At 43.2% G+C, this 15369-nt stretch overlaps 1 protein-coding gene across 1 annotated transcript in view; it reads right to left on the bottom strand.

Annotated features, from left to right (window-relative positions):
• Positions 1 to 290: 290 nt before the first annotated feature.
• The window catches only part of DMBX1 (diencephalon/mesencephalon homeobox 1), a 33268-nt gene continuing 18189 nt past the window's right edge, over positions 291 to 15369 (bottom strand). Inside the window, exons 2-5 of the mRNA XM_035123753.3 lie at positions 7791 to 7957; positions 6440 to 6618; positions 3928 to 4282; positions 291 to 1256 (exon numbers count right to left, since the gene is read on the bottom strand). Of these exons, the coding sequence (XP_034979644.2) occupies positions 856 to 1256; positions 3928 to 4282; positions 6440 to 6618; positions 7791 to 7944 (1089 nt within the window). The 5' untranslated portion in view covers positions 7945 to 7957 and the 3' untranslated portion in view covers positions 291 to 855. The remainder of the gene's footprint in view (positions 1257 to 3927; positions 4283 to 6439; positions 6619 to 7790; positions 7958 to 15369) is intronic.

The following is a 15369-nucleotide window of genomic DNA, read 5'->3' as shown; positions in this document are numbered from 1 at the left end:
AATTAGTATCAAAGTTTACACGCAGGCATGCTAAAATCTTGTAATGGCACAGTCAGTGTGTACAGTTCAGCAGGCAGAAAAAGTCTCTTCATCCAAAAAATTCTAGTGTGTTCATGCCTCTCATTTCATTTGAAGAACTCATCTAGAAATTGGATACTGTCCTACTGGAAGTGCTTTAACCAGGACAAAGTTGCAACCATCACCTGATATTAATAAAATGGGGCAATTTCAAAGAACTAGTGGAGAACATGGCATTGGGGGCTCAGAACAGCATTCAGTTAAACCAGCTGGCTTTTTGTATTATTATAATTATTATTATAGAGTTGATTCTATCTACTATCTAAGTATAAATGTAAAAGAAAAGAGAAGGGAGGTGCTTCACAATTCTGCATAAGGCAACACTGACGTTAACACACAAGTGAAGGAACATTTTCAACATCATATAAACTATGTACAGTATGAAGCTCTCCAGTCCCGCAAAGAAACAAAGCAATCACATTTATCGTAGCGCCATCTAAAGCATCTTTCTGAACATTACATAGTTTGACTCACAGTTCTGAAGACAAGTTCACATTTTAAGACATCTTTCCTTCCTCTGGGTTGCTGTTGTTATTATTATTTTTTAAATGGGCCAGTGGAAATAGGCAGTAGCAATGTCTGACGTGGAAACCAGAGCTATAGGAGACTTGGGTCAACATTTCCCCCAGGACTGGTGGGAGCAACGTGACGTGGGACAGAGCCAAGAGCTGTGCCGTGTGTTAAAGACAAACCCATTCAGTGGCAAAGACATGGCGCGCTTCCTTAGGGTCATCTGTTGGTTGGGTTCTTGCCATTTCCCACCCCCCTGCCTGGCTCTCAGTTTGGTAAAGTATCCAGGCCCAGTGAGGCAGCGTGTTGCTTTGCTCGCAGCCGAAGGTTCTCAATACTCGTCGTTTTACTGTTCAGGCTTGGAAGAGAGGATGAAGCCTGCAGGATAGGAGAGGACCACACCTGCTGGGCGTGGGAGAGCGACTGGTAATAAGACTGGCAGTGCAGGGAGCTTAGGGGTGCCATGTTGACATTCATGCCCAAATAAGGCATGGTGGAAGGGCTCCCCATTTCGAAGGAGGAGTAATGGACCAAGTTGTTTGTGGCTGCCATGTGCTGGCGGAACTGCTCTTGCAGGCGGAAGAGGCTGAGGGGCGAGGAGGAATAGGAGTGTGTCTGAGACATGCCGCTACTGGAAGATGGCGTGGCCGTGGCATTGATGGGGGAATCTGCATTGTTAAGCACAGCGAAGAAAGTCAGTAAAAATTATCAGCAGCACAGAGTAAGTTCAAACCTGAAAAGAATGTTTTTTCTTGATGGTCAAAACATATTATATCCAGCTTGCTGCGATGCTGGGCAACTTTGGAAGATACAGAATGTGTGTGTGTGTGTGTGTGTGTGTGTGTGTGTGTGTGTGTGTAAGAGTGCAAGGAGAGTGTGTGTTGGGAAAGAAGCACCAATCACTTGCCTTGCCTTTCCCACCAAGAGTTGGAAAAGGTCCCCCCCCCTTTCCTACATTTGCACATTTACACCCTGTTCAAATGGGGACATGAATGTCCAGGGACTGGCAAGCCAAGAGACTGGGATGAGAAGATCTGAAGGCAAATCATAGGAAGGGAACATTTTGTTTGATCTTGGTCCTGGACCAAAGATAGGGAGCCTGTGGCCCTCTACATGCTTTTGGACTACAACTCCCACCATCCTTGGTCATGCTGCCTGGAGATGATGAGGGTCAGAGCCGAACAACATCTGGAGGGCCACATGTTCCCCACCCCTGCCCTAGTATACATGAAGGAGCATCTCCACCCCCATCATTCTGCCCAAACACTGAGGCCACCTCCGAGGGCTTCTGGCAGTTCCCACCCTGTGAGATGTGAGGTTACAGGGAACCAGGCAGAGGGCCTTCTCGGTAGTGGTGCCCGCCCTGTGGAACACCATTCCATTAGATGTCAAAGAAAGAAACAACTATCTGACTTTTAGAAGACATTTGAAGGCAGCCCTATTTAGAGAAGTTTTATTCTGTTTTAAATTTGTTGGCAGCCACCCACTGGGGAAACCCAGCCGGATGGGCGGGGTATGTATGTATGTATGTATGGATGGATGAATAAATAAATACTAGACTTTTAGACTTTGGCTGGATCAACACAACCAGCAATTGGCCTATCCCATGGCACCTGAGGGTAGCATCCCACCATGTGGCTACGCTCCCTGCCATCACCACTCTCCGTCCACAGATTACCATGTGGCAGCAGATAGATGGTAACACTAGGTTAATAATGCAGTCAACTTTGCACAGTGCATGCATTATGCAGTAAGCTTTTAAGTAGCAATTGTCTGATCTGCCTGGATTGAACATACTGGAGGATAAACGGCTTGTGTGATTTTTTTGTTTTTTTTAACCCTACCTATTCACTGGAAACAGAAGCTGCCTATGAATCCCTAATGAATTGTATTCACCATGGGGGTGAAGTCTGCAGCTGAGTATGGTGTATCGTATCATATCATATGTAGAAAAGATGGCTCAACACTGTAGGTATGTATGTCTATATAAATAAGTGTCTGCATACCGCTGAATCAAGAAATAGATCTTCTCAAAGTGATGTACATAAAATCAACATGCAGTCAAAAGGGGGGGGACCATAAAAAGCAAAGATCCAAAGAACACAGCAATGTGCCACGTCAAGGTAAGGTTGTTTAAATAAATAAAAAAGTTTTAAGCTGGCACCTAAAGCTAAACACAAATCGTGCCTAAAATGCAGAGGCAATAAACTCCACAGTCTGGGTGCCGGTATGCCAAGTGCCATTTTAGCAACACTTCTCAAGCATATTTCAATGTCTGAGCAGGAATGTATGGAGAAAGGCTGCCCTTTAGGTAGGCTGGCCCTAAGTTGCTTGGTGCTTTATGCACTAAGAGCAACACCTTGGATTTGGCCAGGAGGCATATCAGCAGCCAGTATGATTGTAAAGCACTTTGAAGAAATAGCGCAAATGGGAAACAGAAATATGCTTTGCCACAAAGTCCTTAATGTTATGTGTGAAACTGGGCTAATGTCATGATGACCACATCCAGGATCAGAGGCAGTATGTTTCTGAATAGCAGTGGCTGGGGAACAGCAGCGAAAGAGGCCTGATCCACTCATGCCCTGCTTTGTGGCTTCTTATTGGTACCTGGCTGGTCACTGGGGCAAGCAGGATCCTTCCTGACTAGATAAGCCTTTGGTTTGATCCAATAGGGCTCTTCATATGTCCTTATGTAGAACTGTGATTCACATATTTGGGATCAACCAGATCTTAACTTAATTCTTAAACAATCTTCCCTACATGAGTTTCAGAAAACATGTTGTGGAAAACATATGGAATAATAACCATTTACGGTCCAGGGCTAGCTAACATGGGGCTCTGCAGGTTTGTTGGACTACAATTCCCATCATCCCTGGCCAACACCTGCAACAAATCTATGTTTCATTTTGTTTTTGTTTTAAAATTTTATTTTATGGTTTCATACTGTTTTTATTTTGAATTACATATGGGGGGCACCATAATCTTTTCAACGCTTAGGTTCCTGTGCACAACCTGCCTTTTGTGGTGTGTATGTTTTCTTTGCACATTAAGTGACTGGAATGAAAGTGCTAGCTTGATCCTTTAAAAGAGAGGGAGCCAACATGGTGCCCTTCGAATGCTGTGAAGTACAGCTCCTATTATCCATGATCTTTGACCCTAGTGGCTGGGGGCTGCTGGGAGATGTAGTTCACAGAAGCTAGAGAGTACCACATTGGCTACCCTTGCCTATTGAGATTATCTGGTGGGCAAGAGAAAAAGTCTTTGTTTCTGAACCCATCCTTAGGCTCTGCTCGCATCAAAACTCTTCCCACAAAGGAGAATGTTGCTTTCCTTCCTCACCTGCTTTTGGGCTTGCTCTCTTGCTGCTCAGTGCCTTGTTTTCAGCTCCGGGGCTCTTTTCCGCTTTGTTCTCCTCCAGCGAGATCTTGAATTCTTCCTCTCTGTCTGTCTGGTCCTCAGCTGCCGACTCGCTGGCCGATTGCTCCGAGAGAGTCAGGTTGAGCTCTGTGTTGACTTCACTGGGCAGGCTCATGGACTTGTCTGCATCAGGAGTCGGAGTCTGTGTTTCTAAGACGGGAGTGTCTGCTTTGCCCTCACTGTGGTTGGCTTCAGAGTCCTTCTGCTTCTGCAGCTGCTCCTTTTGCAGACTGCGCTGCTTCTTACGGAACTTTGCTCGCCTGTTTTTAAACCAAACCTTGGTTTGGAAGAGAAGGAGAGGGACCGGAAAATTGGTTAAAATTAGACCAGTGTAATCTAACAGTGTTATGTAGTCTGTATCCTCTGTGGTATTTCCTGTTTTGTTCCCTACCTGACATTGCACTTGGTGGGCAATCTTTGTTTACCTGGAAGATCATATTTCCTATTCTAGGGACTGCCTTAGACAGCCTTGGTTTTTTCTCCCTGTTTATAATTCCCAACCAGATCTTTTAATCCTTGACTGTGCTTTCTAATTCACAACTATATTTGTTAATTGTATTTTCTAACTGTACTCTCCTATGGTTTTTTAAATTACTATCTTTAATATCTTTTAATAAATTTTGGTTACTTGCTATGGTCTAATGTGGTTAAACAGAGGCTTAAGGAGCCATCTCTTCTTTTGAATCTCAGTAGTGTCTGGTAAGGTCTGGGAATCTACTGGCCCAGACTGGTTGGGCTTAAGGAGTGTTGACAATGCAATACTTTTCAGGGTTTAGATTCTGGTCATTAGACACCATCTTTAAAAAAAATATACAAATAACAACAACATATTTTTTATTAAAGATTTCTTGGTTTACAAAAGTATGTGCAATGTCTATTTTTTGAAGTTACATTTTCTACAGATCAGTTTCATTTGTTGAGACATTAGTGTTACATTAGGAAGAAAAGTGGTGAGGAGGGGGAGGGGGGAATGGTGCGTGGGGGTGGAGTCGGGTGGCAATGCTTCTATTCTACTTAAGGTATGTGTGGGGTTTTGTGTCCACTTCACTTGTGTGGGTTCTCTTTACTATTCGCTTGTGTTTCTTTGGTGGTGAGAGAGGTTGGGGTTGGCCTAGGGTGTGGTTGTTTGTTTGTGATAGGCTATGGTGAACTTTGTTTTCATGTGTGAGTGGTGTGTGTGTGTGTGTGTGTGTGTGTGTGTGTGTGTGTGTGTTTGTATCAGGTTAGCCATGTTGATTCGTATGCTGTTGGTGGATTCTTGTCGTTGTCTTGTTGGGCTGTGTATGTGATAAAGGGGAGCCATACCGGGCTGAAGGCGTCTTCTTCCATTTGTCCCTGTGTCAGTTTCAGTTTATTGGTGAGCTTTTCTAATAAGGCTGTTTCCCATACTATTTGGTACCATTGGTCCATGCAGCATTAGACACCATCTGAACCAAGAGCTGTTTCCTGGGGTTTGGGAGCCAGCCCTTGACATATTGTTCCTTAGAATAGCTTTTGCCAATCTGGTTTCCTCCAGATGCTTTGGAATACAATGCTCATCAGCCATGGGTGTAGCCGGGGGTGGGGGGGGTGGGGGTGGGCAGCTGCCTAAACCAATACAAATCAATAAAAATACATAGCAAACTGAGGTTTTGCCCCCTAACAAAAATCCTGGCTATGCCCATGCAGCATCAGCCCTAGCCAGCACAGTTGTGCTAGCTGGGCCTGATGGGAGCTGTGGTCTAATCCATTTGAAAGGCACCAGATTAATGGAGGCTTTCATGAGCAATGAAAGCTATGATCCGAAAGAATGCTACATTAGAAATAGCCAACTCTTCATGGTTCAGAAATGGCCAATGGTGAACCCTTGAACTGCTATGCTCTTTTTATTTTATAGCTCACTAAAGTTTTCACCATTTTTGTTTTTACAAAGCAAAATAGGCTCACCTCCCAAGCACCCATTGGGTTAACTACCACCAACCACCTGCCCGCATTAATTGAGTAGGACATGTGACAATATAGTTTGGAAAGTTGTCTGTTCTCTATGCATTTGGAAGTGCAGTTGGTATGGCCACACAGGTGATGCCAGGATTTAAAAGTAAAGTACCATGGGTAGTCTTGTATGCACAGAACCTGAATGCACAGCCTCATGAAGAGGGTTGTGAAACCATGCCATGGTAGCTGTGGATCTAAAAACTTTACAGTGTCCTTTGAATGAATAGCTCTGCATATCACAAAAGCACACCGGGTAGAAAATATGCATGCACTACCCATTATACCTAAACAAGACATACTATTTTTATGATGCAAAGGGAAGCAACATCTGGGACTAAGGGTGAAGTCAGGTGAAATGTTTATATGTGTGGTAGAAATGGGTTTTGACACCCAGGCACACCATTCCAAGGCACTTAAAATTTCACAGGGTTAACATGAGATGGTTAAACATTATGGGTACCTGAACTCTGGCTTCTGGCAAATTGGTACACATGGCCAACCTCTCCCTCATCACCACATCTGGATAGTGAGTCTTCTGGAAAGTTTTCTCCAGGGCTTCCAGCTGCTGGGCTGTGAAAGCTGTGCGGCTTCTCCTCTGTTTGCGGTGCTGGGAGCCATAACGGGCCTCCAAAATGATGTCTTGAAACGTACAGCCGTTGGAAGACAAGAGAAGTGGCCAATTTAATTAGTGCAATTTGTGTGCATCATATAAAGAAAAGCATTTGGGCAACTAACAAAGCAGCTTAAATAAACGGGGAGGTTTCTAGTGTACAGCTTGAGGTAGCTTTAGATAGGCCTCTCCATTTGGTTGGACCTCATGAGATGGTAGGTCCTGGGGGGGCCACAGGTTCCCGATACCTGATCTACATAAATAGCAGCCAAACTCTGAATGTTCTCTAGATGCTGTTTGTTTTTATTGTATTCAACTGAAGAAACTGAGGCCTAAAGAAGTGATATGACTGTCCTCCAACTCCCATCAGCCCTAGCCAGTATGACCAATGATGAAGGCCACTGGGAGCTGTAATCCAGTGACGCTGACATCAGAACATATGAAGAGCCTGATGGATCAGGCCATTGGCCCATCTAGGTCAGCAGCCTGTTCTCACAGGGACTGAACAGTTGTCTGTGGGAAACCAGCAAGCAGGATTTGAGCTCAAGAGCACTCTCCCTCTGGTGGTTCCTGACTTTTTGACCATCTGTAGAAGATAATCATCTCCTAACCATGGAAGTATTTTAATCCATTGGAGGGATCCCACTGGTGGAGATGGGGGAGAGGTGATGTATGTCAATACCATCCTCCCTCATTCTTCCACATTCTTCCAGAATGTGGGCTGCAGGGGGAGGGAGAAGTTGCAAAAGTCACCTTCTCCACCTGCCATTTGGAAGCTCCTACAGGCAAGAGCAAAGTCCAAATGCTGTGTATTGGAATTTGAAAGGGCAGGTTGCTGTACAGCCATATGTTTTAGTCAGAGTAGCTTGATGCAATTTCTAAATTTGGTATAGCACCTTTATATATCTATTGGATTCTATATGCAACTTTGTGAGAAATAAGTGCATGAAGCAAAATATTAAAATTCCAGTTTGCTTATCTTAACATTTGCTCACTATTCTGGAGGCTTCACATAAAGTCCAGGACCTTTTGCACAACTAAGCTGCTATTGCATTTCCTTGGATTTGTGCTCATCTTCAGGGATTTTAGAAATTACCAACCCTTTGGTCTTCTCAAAATTCAGCTGTCATTTCAGCCATGTCCCAGTCATAATCCTGTACACTATCCCAATGCAAAGACAAGATCCATAAGTTGTTCTTACCAGCCAGTCTCTCTGCCAGCGTCAGGGCATGCACAGACGGCCTGTAGTCTGGGGCATGCTGAGCTTGCTGTGCTGCCTGTTGGTGAAGATTATACATGGCACTCAGAGAATTCATGGCATGAAGAGAATAGCCATTCACTCCATAGTGCTGCATGGTGACATAAGACCTGTAGCAACAGAGAGAGGAGGAGGAGAAGGAGGAGGAGACTGTTAGTGCAACGAATGCAAAGTCAGCCTTTGATGTGAAACCATCAATCATGCAGATGGAAATTTAATTCCACATGGAAATCCATCAGGTTCACTTTTCTCAAGTTCAAGGTATGTACGCTTCAGCTTTAATCCCTGTTCAACCATACCTTGGACCAGTCGTGGTCTCTTAGCCTAACCTAGCTCACAGGGTCATGGGGTGTAGCAGAAGTGCATGTGGACCTACCAGTGTATCCAAAGAGCCAACCTCCTTGACACTGGCACAACTGCTTACCTGAATGGTACTGAGGATGGGTGGCAGTGAGGATGGGCCCATGCAGGTGCAGCAGTCAGAGTAACAGATTGACAGTGCACAGGTATGGCCCCTACCTTGCTGCTGCCCCACCTTGCCTCTGTCCAGGTTAGCCACAACAATGCTGGTGACCATAATATGGTTTTATCTAGGTGTACAGCTGGTTATCAAAAAGAGCAACTGATCTTGTGAAGTTTCTTTTTTTTACACCTGCATTCCCCTCCCCTCATTGTTGTGACATACGGCTTTGACAAATGCATGAACAGAAGTGGACTGAACTAATGTAAAGCTCTGGAAGTACATCAGGCTGCTAGGAGAGAAAGTTGCCTTTCCCTCAGTGTTTTCACCAGAAGGGAGAATGGCATATTTCATTTCTAACCAGTCATCTTTCAAACATAGGAAAATGGGTTGCCTCTAGCCTTAGAAATCTCATTATTCTTTGAATCCTGGCTCTCACAATTTTCTTCCCAACAATTTGGGCCTTTCCACATTGGGGAAAAAGGAGTAGTTCTCTGTTATTCAAGGTGGACCTCACCCATGATCCTCCCGCAAGTCCCTTTTCAGTGATAATGGCACAGTACCCCATTTACACATAACACAAGCATTCTGGTGAACTGTGCTGTGGTTCGCCCTTTTATTTTATTTTCTCCTATGGATGCTAAGTACCCAAATCTCATTCCCAGTATGGTATTTTGTAACATTGCCTGTTGACAAGCCTGTACTTCCTGTATCAGAAAGTGTGTGCGTGTGGCATGCCTGCAAAATGAATGAACACTTTTTGATAAAACTTTAATAACAAAGCTGGTTAAACAGGCACTCCAGGAGAGAGAGAATCTTAAATATTCCATGGAATACTGACTATCTATGTACCATAGCTACCAGTGTAATTTACTGACAAAACAAAACATATATTCCAGCTACCCCAAATCAGTGTGCAGGCAGTGAAGCAGTATATATAATTCCCATGGAAATCAGGCACATGCAGAAGAAGTTTTAGCACACAATAGTAATAACCGGTTACGTATGTAGTTTATCCAAACATCCATGGGAGAAGGACGAAGTACAAGCAAGTGAAGCTCTCGGTCATGTGTTGGCTCAGGAGACAAAATGCAGGGCCAGCCCCACTATTAGGCAGAATGAGGCTGTTGCTTCAGGTGGGAGATGCTGAAGGGTGGGGAGAGGGGAGAGCTTTGTGTGCTACTTGCCCTGTATCTTCCCTCAAGTGTAGTGGAGGATGCTATCCCTTTGCCAGTGCTGAAGTAAGTAAGATTCAAATGCCACCTTAGTCGGTTTTGATACATGGAATGAGGAAAAGCACCCTCTTGTCCTTTGCCTCAGGCAGAAAAATGTTTTGGCCTAGCCTGGACAAGATGAAAGTTTATCACAAACATATGCCTCCAACTGTGAGTGATAACAATGAAATTAAAACACAAGGCTCCTTCAGCAGGATGTGAGCTCTCTAATAGTTTTCTTTTTTTTTTTAAACATAATTTTTATTGATATTACAAAAGATGGTACATACATATACACCTTTTCCACCTTCTTCCCACCCCCCTCCATGGGTCCTCCCCTGCCACAGAAGTATCCCACGCAGGTGAACAGTCAGAAGTGGTCCATTTTATGATTGGGTTTCTGTCCTCCTCCCCCTCCCCTGCCCCCGAAGCCCCCCCCTGCCACCAGGGAGCTCCAGTGAACCAGGGCAGTACGCAGGAGTTCATCCATCCAACCATCTATTGTCATACCAAAAAAAAAAGAAAATACAAAAAGAGAAAAAGAGAAAAAAGAGAAGAAAAAAAAGACAAAAAGGAAAAAAGACAAAAAAAAATCATCATAATTGTTAAATTCATAATTGTTAAACCATATTTTGTGGGCTTCCCCACCCTCCCCCCTTCCCCGGTTTTCCTCCCTTATTTATCATCTTCAACAGTTTCATAGTTCATATTTTATAACATTGAGCTCTCTAATAGTTTTCAAGCCGCCGCCAATTTTAAGCAAATATCAAATCAAGGGAATTCTGTTCTGGGTGCAAATCCAACTCAGAATGTCCAACACTGTAGTTTGTTTGTGAAAATATTTCCATCTAGCATTTCCAAACAAGTGGACGTATCAGGTGGCTATAAATAACTTGACTTCAAAGCATGTTGAAAACCACCTGATTCCCTATGCTCCATCTCAAGCTTAGCTAAAGGAATGCAGGCTTTGGTCTGGTCAGAGCCTGGATGGGAGACTGCCCATGAAAAACACTCATGCAAGCCACCCCAAGTTGCATGATAGATGAAATGCACTACCTAATCAAATAAAATGAATCATTTGGGCAAAGGCAGATTTAGGGCAATGTGACCAGTACCGCCACACTGGGCGCCAAGTCTAGAGGGTGTCACAGGGTGTTGCGGTTTTGATATAGTGAATTGAGCAGAACAGAAGGTGGTAGGCGGGGGAGTGCCAGATTTTGGGCTCACACAGGGTGCAGCTGAAATTTGAAAGACCAAAGTCTGCCCCTGACAAGGGTGTGGCACAAATCCACATATGCTGATCATAGATCACAAAATCTTACAGTAAGCATCTTTGGGAAATGATGGAAGAAACCATGGTGTGAAACCCCAGCTGAATGTAGAAAGGCATGATTAACAACAACAGCAAAACTCATGTATGGGAAAGGGTAGTCTGCACAAAGCAAATACACTGAAAGCAAAGCTAATTGAACCCACACAAACTATTGAAGAACATACACTGTTTGGGTGTTCACACCCAGGAAAAGAGTGACCTGCCAGTAGAAAGTTACAAGGGGGGGGGGACCCTTTGGATTACTAGAAGACAGGGTGGATTTATTCATTAGGATTTGCCAGACCAAATCTGTATTTTTTGTTGCTGGAACAGGGGGAATGCAGCTGATAGAACAAGACTTGAAATAGGTAGGTAAGTAATTTCGGAGTACAAAATTTGTTAGTTATGAAGAAATATTTATGAGTGGAACAGGTTGCATAAGAAATTACATTTGAGTTTTTAAGGAGGGGACTGAATGAATGCTCATATTTCCAGGATGATTTGAGCCTGGGAAACTTGGCCCTTGAAGGTCTGAACTAGAAAATCCATTAGATTGGCACAAAAATACATACTGTACAAAAATCTATTCCTGACAAATAGGCTGTGATGGAAACATCATACTGTAAATCAAAACATCTCTCCATACATCTACCCAATTTGGTTTTATAACTAGTGTAGTTCCTGCTTTTAATAGCACGTCTGTGGAGAAGAGTACTAAAATCTTCCTGTTATCTCTAACCTGAATTTAAGAATGAACAACTTCTTAGATCCATTCTTTGTAGGCTCGCAGAATCACAGTTAACTTCCCATTTGCTTCCCTGCATGCTCCAAATAGAATAAATTAAATATTTAAAAGACACTATGCAGCAATTTTCTTTTGTAAATGGTGGAGGCCATTTGTCAAGCTGCAGCAGTGTTTTGCAAGCTGTCGAATTGTGCTTACATTGGTTAAAATAATCTTTATATTTCATTAAGCAACCAAATAAGCTGATCTTCCCCACTGGCTGTATAGATGGCTTTAATTTTCAAAATCTGCAAATGCATCTTTTATGTCGTTCAGTGGCTGGAGGGCATTGGTAATGCTGCAGCCAATTGGAGAATAAACAGCAGAGTTTGATTAGGTGGTATATTATATAAATTAACACTGTGCAGTGAAAAGAGCATATCTTAAGTTGTCCTTACTACGATAGGGAATTGAACTTTCACCTCTCCTATTAATAATGGTTGCAGCTCCCATAATGCTCTATGCTGCAGATTTGAAGAGGGTAAGAATTAGAGGGAAGTTTGTGAAAGCAAAGTTAATAGGAAACGGAAGCATCTGCAATTGATGCAAGTGAGATTAGCCTCAATACTGTGATGTTAAATGACAGACCAGGAGCTGAATCCCAAAATTCAAGAACAAAACTGTCCCTTTTTTTCTACTAAGACCTGTACACTTCACTAGGAGTTTGCGCTGTTAAAAGTCACTTCCTGCCAATATTTGACACCCTGATTTGCTGTCCTTCATCATAAATATCAGATTCTGAAAAGGAATCTAATTTTTGCAATAAAAAATAAAACTCTTCTGAACTGTTAGTTGCTGTTGTTGCTTTTTTAGTGCGGACATTTAGGCTCATTTTCATATGCTCTTGACAAAATTTGTACGATAATCCTGGTGCAGTGTCATCTCTGATTCTGCAATACAGGTTCTTATGGACATTAACCAAGGAAAATGACCCAAATCATGCAACTGAAATGACAGAATTGCTCCAATCACATCCTCCCAGCTTTGGTAGGAAGCTAGTTGAACTGTAGCACCGAACGAATCAAGGAAAGGTTCTCAAGAGGATAAAGCATGAACTCGACATCATCAAAGCGCTTGGTGAAAGCACTAATGGGGAAGTGGGGGGGGGAAACTAATTTCTATACCAATTCCTGGGTTTCTTATCCATTGCCCTATTGGAAATGGTTGTTATCCATCTTTTATCGTTGTTTGCAGCATTTTAAATAGAGAGTCATAGGTTCATAAACATACCAATTTTACTTCCCCTCTCATATTACATCTTCTACTCCATTATAATTTCTGCAGCCTTCTTATGAAGCATTTCCACTTAGTATACTTTAGAGCATAAGCCTAGACAGCTTCCTGCTCTGGCCTCAAGCCAATGCAGAACAGGACATAGTTCTTACTTCAGAAATTACTGTTGGATAATATTGAACAGGACTGGACCCAGGAGTGACCCCGATGAGATCCTTTAGTGGTTTGCATTGATCAGTCAATGACTCATTGCTCTTCACTCATTTTTTTTTTATCCTTTCTCTAGTTTTCGCATCTGCCTTGCTCTGCTCTCCAGGTTTTAGATCTTTGCTGATCCAAACCTGAAGCCATGCTAAAGCCATTGGTTTGCATCCTAAGATATGTTAGGTTAAGGAAGTTAACGGGACGATTTCCTCTCCCCTCTTCCACCTGCAGCCACCTGCAACCCTACAGAAAGCCCTTCAGGCTGGAGGGAGGTGTCAACCTAAACCCTGCGCCTGCTGTTTCTTTGTCTTTATCTTCCTTCCTTTGATGTGTAGCATCCTTTCTGGTGCTCCCATATTCTGTGCTAGGGGCAATTAAAACTGTGTACCATATTTCCTGAGTATTTCCTAAGTGTGACTTGGGATCTAAAGAACTGCGAGTGGAAATATATTGGTGCTACTCCATGAACTCTTGCACAAGCACTAGCAAAAGGCATCTCGCGGTGCAGCACACCTGTTTTTTACAGAAGCACAGTGAAGAAGGAAGATACTGTACAGCCTTCCAGAAGATACAGGTTCCAGTCGGTCCTGAGTCACTGTTGTTGGTAGACGCCTGCTGTGACTCACTGTCAATAGCAGGTCCCAACAACCACATGTATGGGCACCAGAAATCGGGCAGCGCCGGCACCAGAAGTTGCTTCTATGCATGTCCAGACATGCGTAGAAGTGACTTCGGGTGCCGCACCGCTGCTGATCCCGCATTTTTCAGTGGGAGACTTGGCAGCTATGTCTCTGTCTCAGCATGCTGCAGTGTCACAGATGAACAGAGGTCAAGTGTGCAGCTCTGCTCCAGCATGCCCTCCACTGCTGCCTCTAACAGCCCTTCATATAGACAACTGTTCTCTGTATACTGGCCCTCTTATAACACATGATCCCACCTCTTATGTGTGCCCAACTCCCCTCCTACCACCATGGCCACTGTCCTCCATGCTACCCAACTGCTTCCAATCACGTCTCAGCCTCCACCAACACATCTTCTGGACTCCTCCTGGAATTCCATGGGCTCCCCACCCATATCATAGGACAACAACAACAACAACAACAACAACAACAACAGTTCCTATTACCCTTGTGCCTTAGGGTGATGGAAGTTCTGGAGATGGATACTGAAGAGCAGAGGCTGCATAAGTACGGTAGCCTTTTTTTAAAAGGGGGTGCAAATTCTGCAGGGAGCTCCCAACTCCTTTTGTCGTTTGACTAGAATAGGGTTTTTATGCCAAGCTATCAAAACAGCAGTAGCAGTCAAAGTCCACTCACCTATGGATCGGATTTGGCCCATGAATTTTAGGTTGCTGACCATCTGTGGCAGCATCTCACCATGCTCTCGTCTTTGCATTTGCCTTTCTTGATTACATTGTCTAATTTGTCAGGAGGGTAGGTAGGCATGAATTCTACTTCACAGCAAAGCATGAATCCGAATCCCCAACATGAGCACTATATAAACACCCGTTTCCTCTTAATGTATTATTCCACACACCTTCATGAGAGAAACATATTCCGTCCAGGGATGGCTGCAGTTCAAAACAATGTCGTGACAGTCCCTTACATATCTAGGAGGGCTCTAAATAAATGATTTCTGCAAGATGTTTCCCCCATTTCCTTCCTGTATTTCGTGAACCTTTCGGGTCCAAAGGCTCCAAAATTCCCATAAAAATAAATGAATTCTGAGCCCTAAATCAATGTTGTTGTTCCTGAGAGGATACTTGAAAACTATGGAAACATTCCCTTTTTATAATTGATGGGGATATAAATGAAATGTTGCAACTTTCTCTCAGATTCATCCAAAAAGCTTTTGACTCTCTATGTACAATAAATCAGGGTTCAAAAGATTTCCTTTAAAAGATCTAAATAAAGTTGAAATGAAAAACAAAGGCATCAGGATACTTAACCTGCAATGGGTTTAAGCCTGTGTGTGTGTGTGTTACTGAAAACTATATATCTCAGTAGATTTGAATTCTAAACTCTCCAACATAAATGACCTTTAAATGAGACTATCACCATAACCCATGTCTACTGAGAAGGAAATCCCATTGATACCAATGGGGTTGAATCTCAGGAAACTAGGCTTGTAACCATTGATAGAAAAATATGTACAGAATTTTGCTGACATTGTATTTTAATCTTTCGCTGATATTTTATTCTAATGGCTTTGGTTATGTGGCCTTAATGTTGGAATCTTTCAGGAAAGGGTGTTTCATAAGGGTGTTTTTTAGCATTTCATAAGATTGTCATTTCAATTTGACAACTTCTAAGGCA

The sequence above is a fragment of the Zootoca vivipara genome, chromosome 7 (genome assembly GCF_965207765.1).
Source record: "Zootoca vivipara chromosome 7, rZooViv2.hap1.1, whole genome shotgun sequence".
NCBI lineage: Eukaryota > Metazoa > Chordata > Lepidosauria > Squamata > Lacertidae > Zootoca > Zootoca vivipara.
Note: the sequence above shows the minus strand (reverse complement) of the source record. Positions and strands in the feature narration are given on the sequence as shown.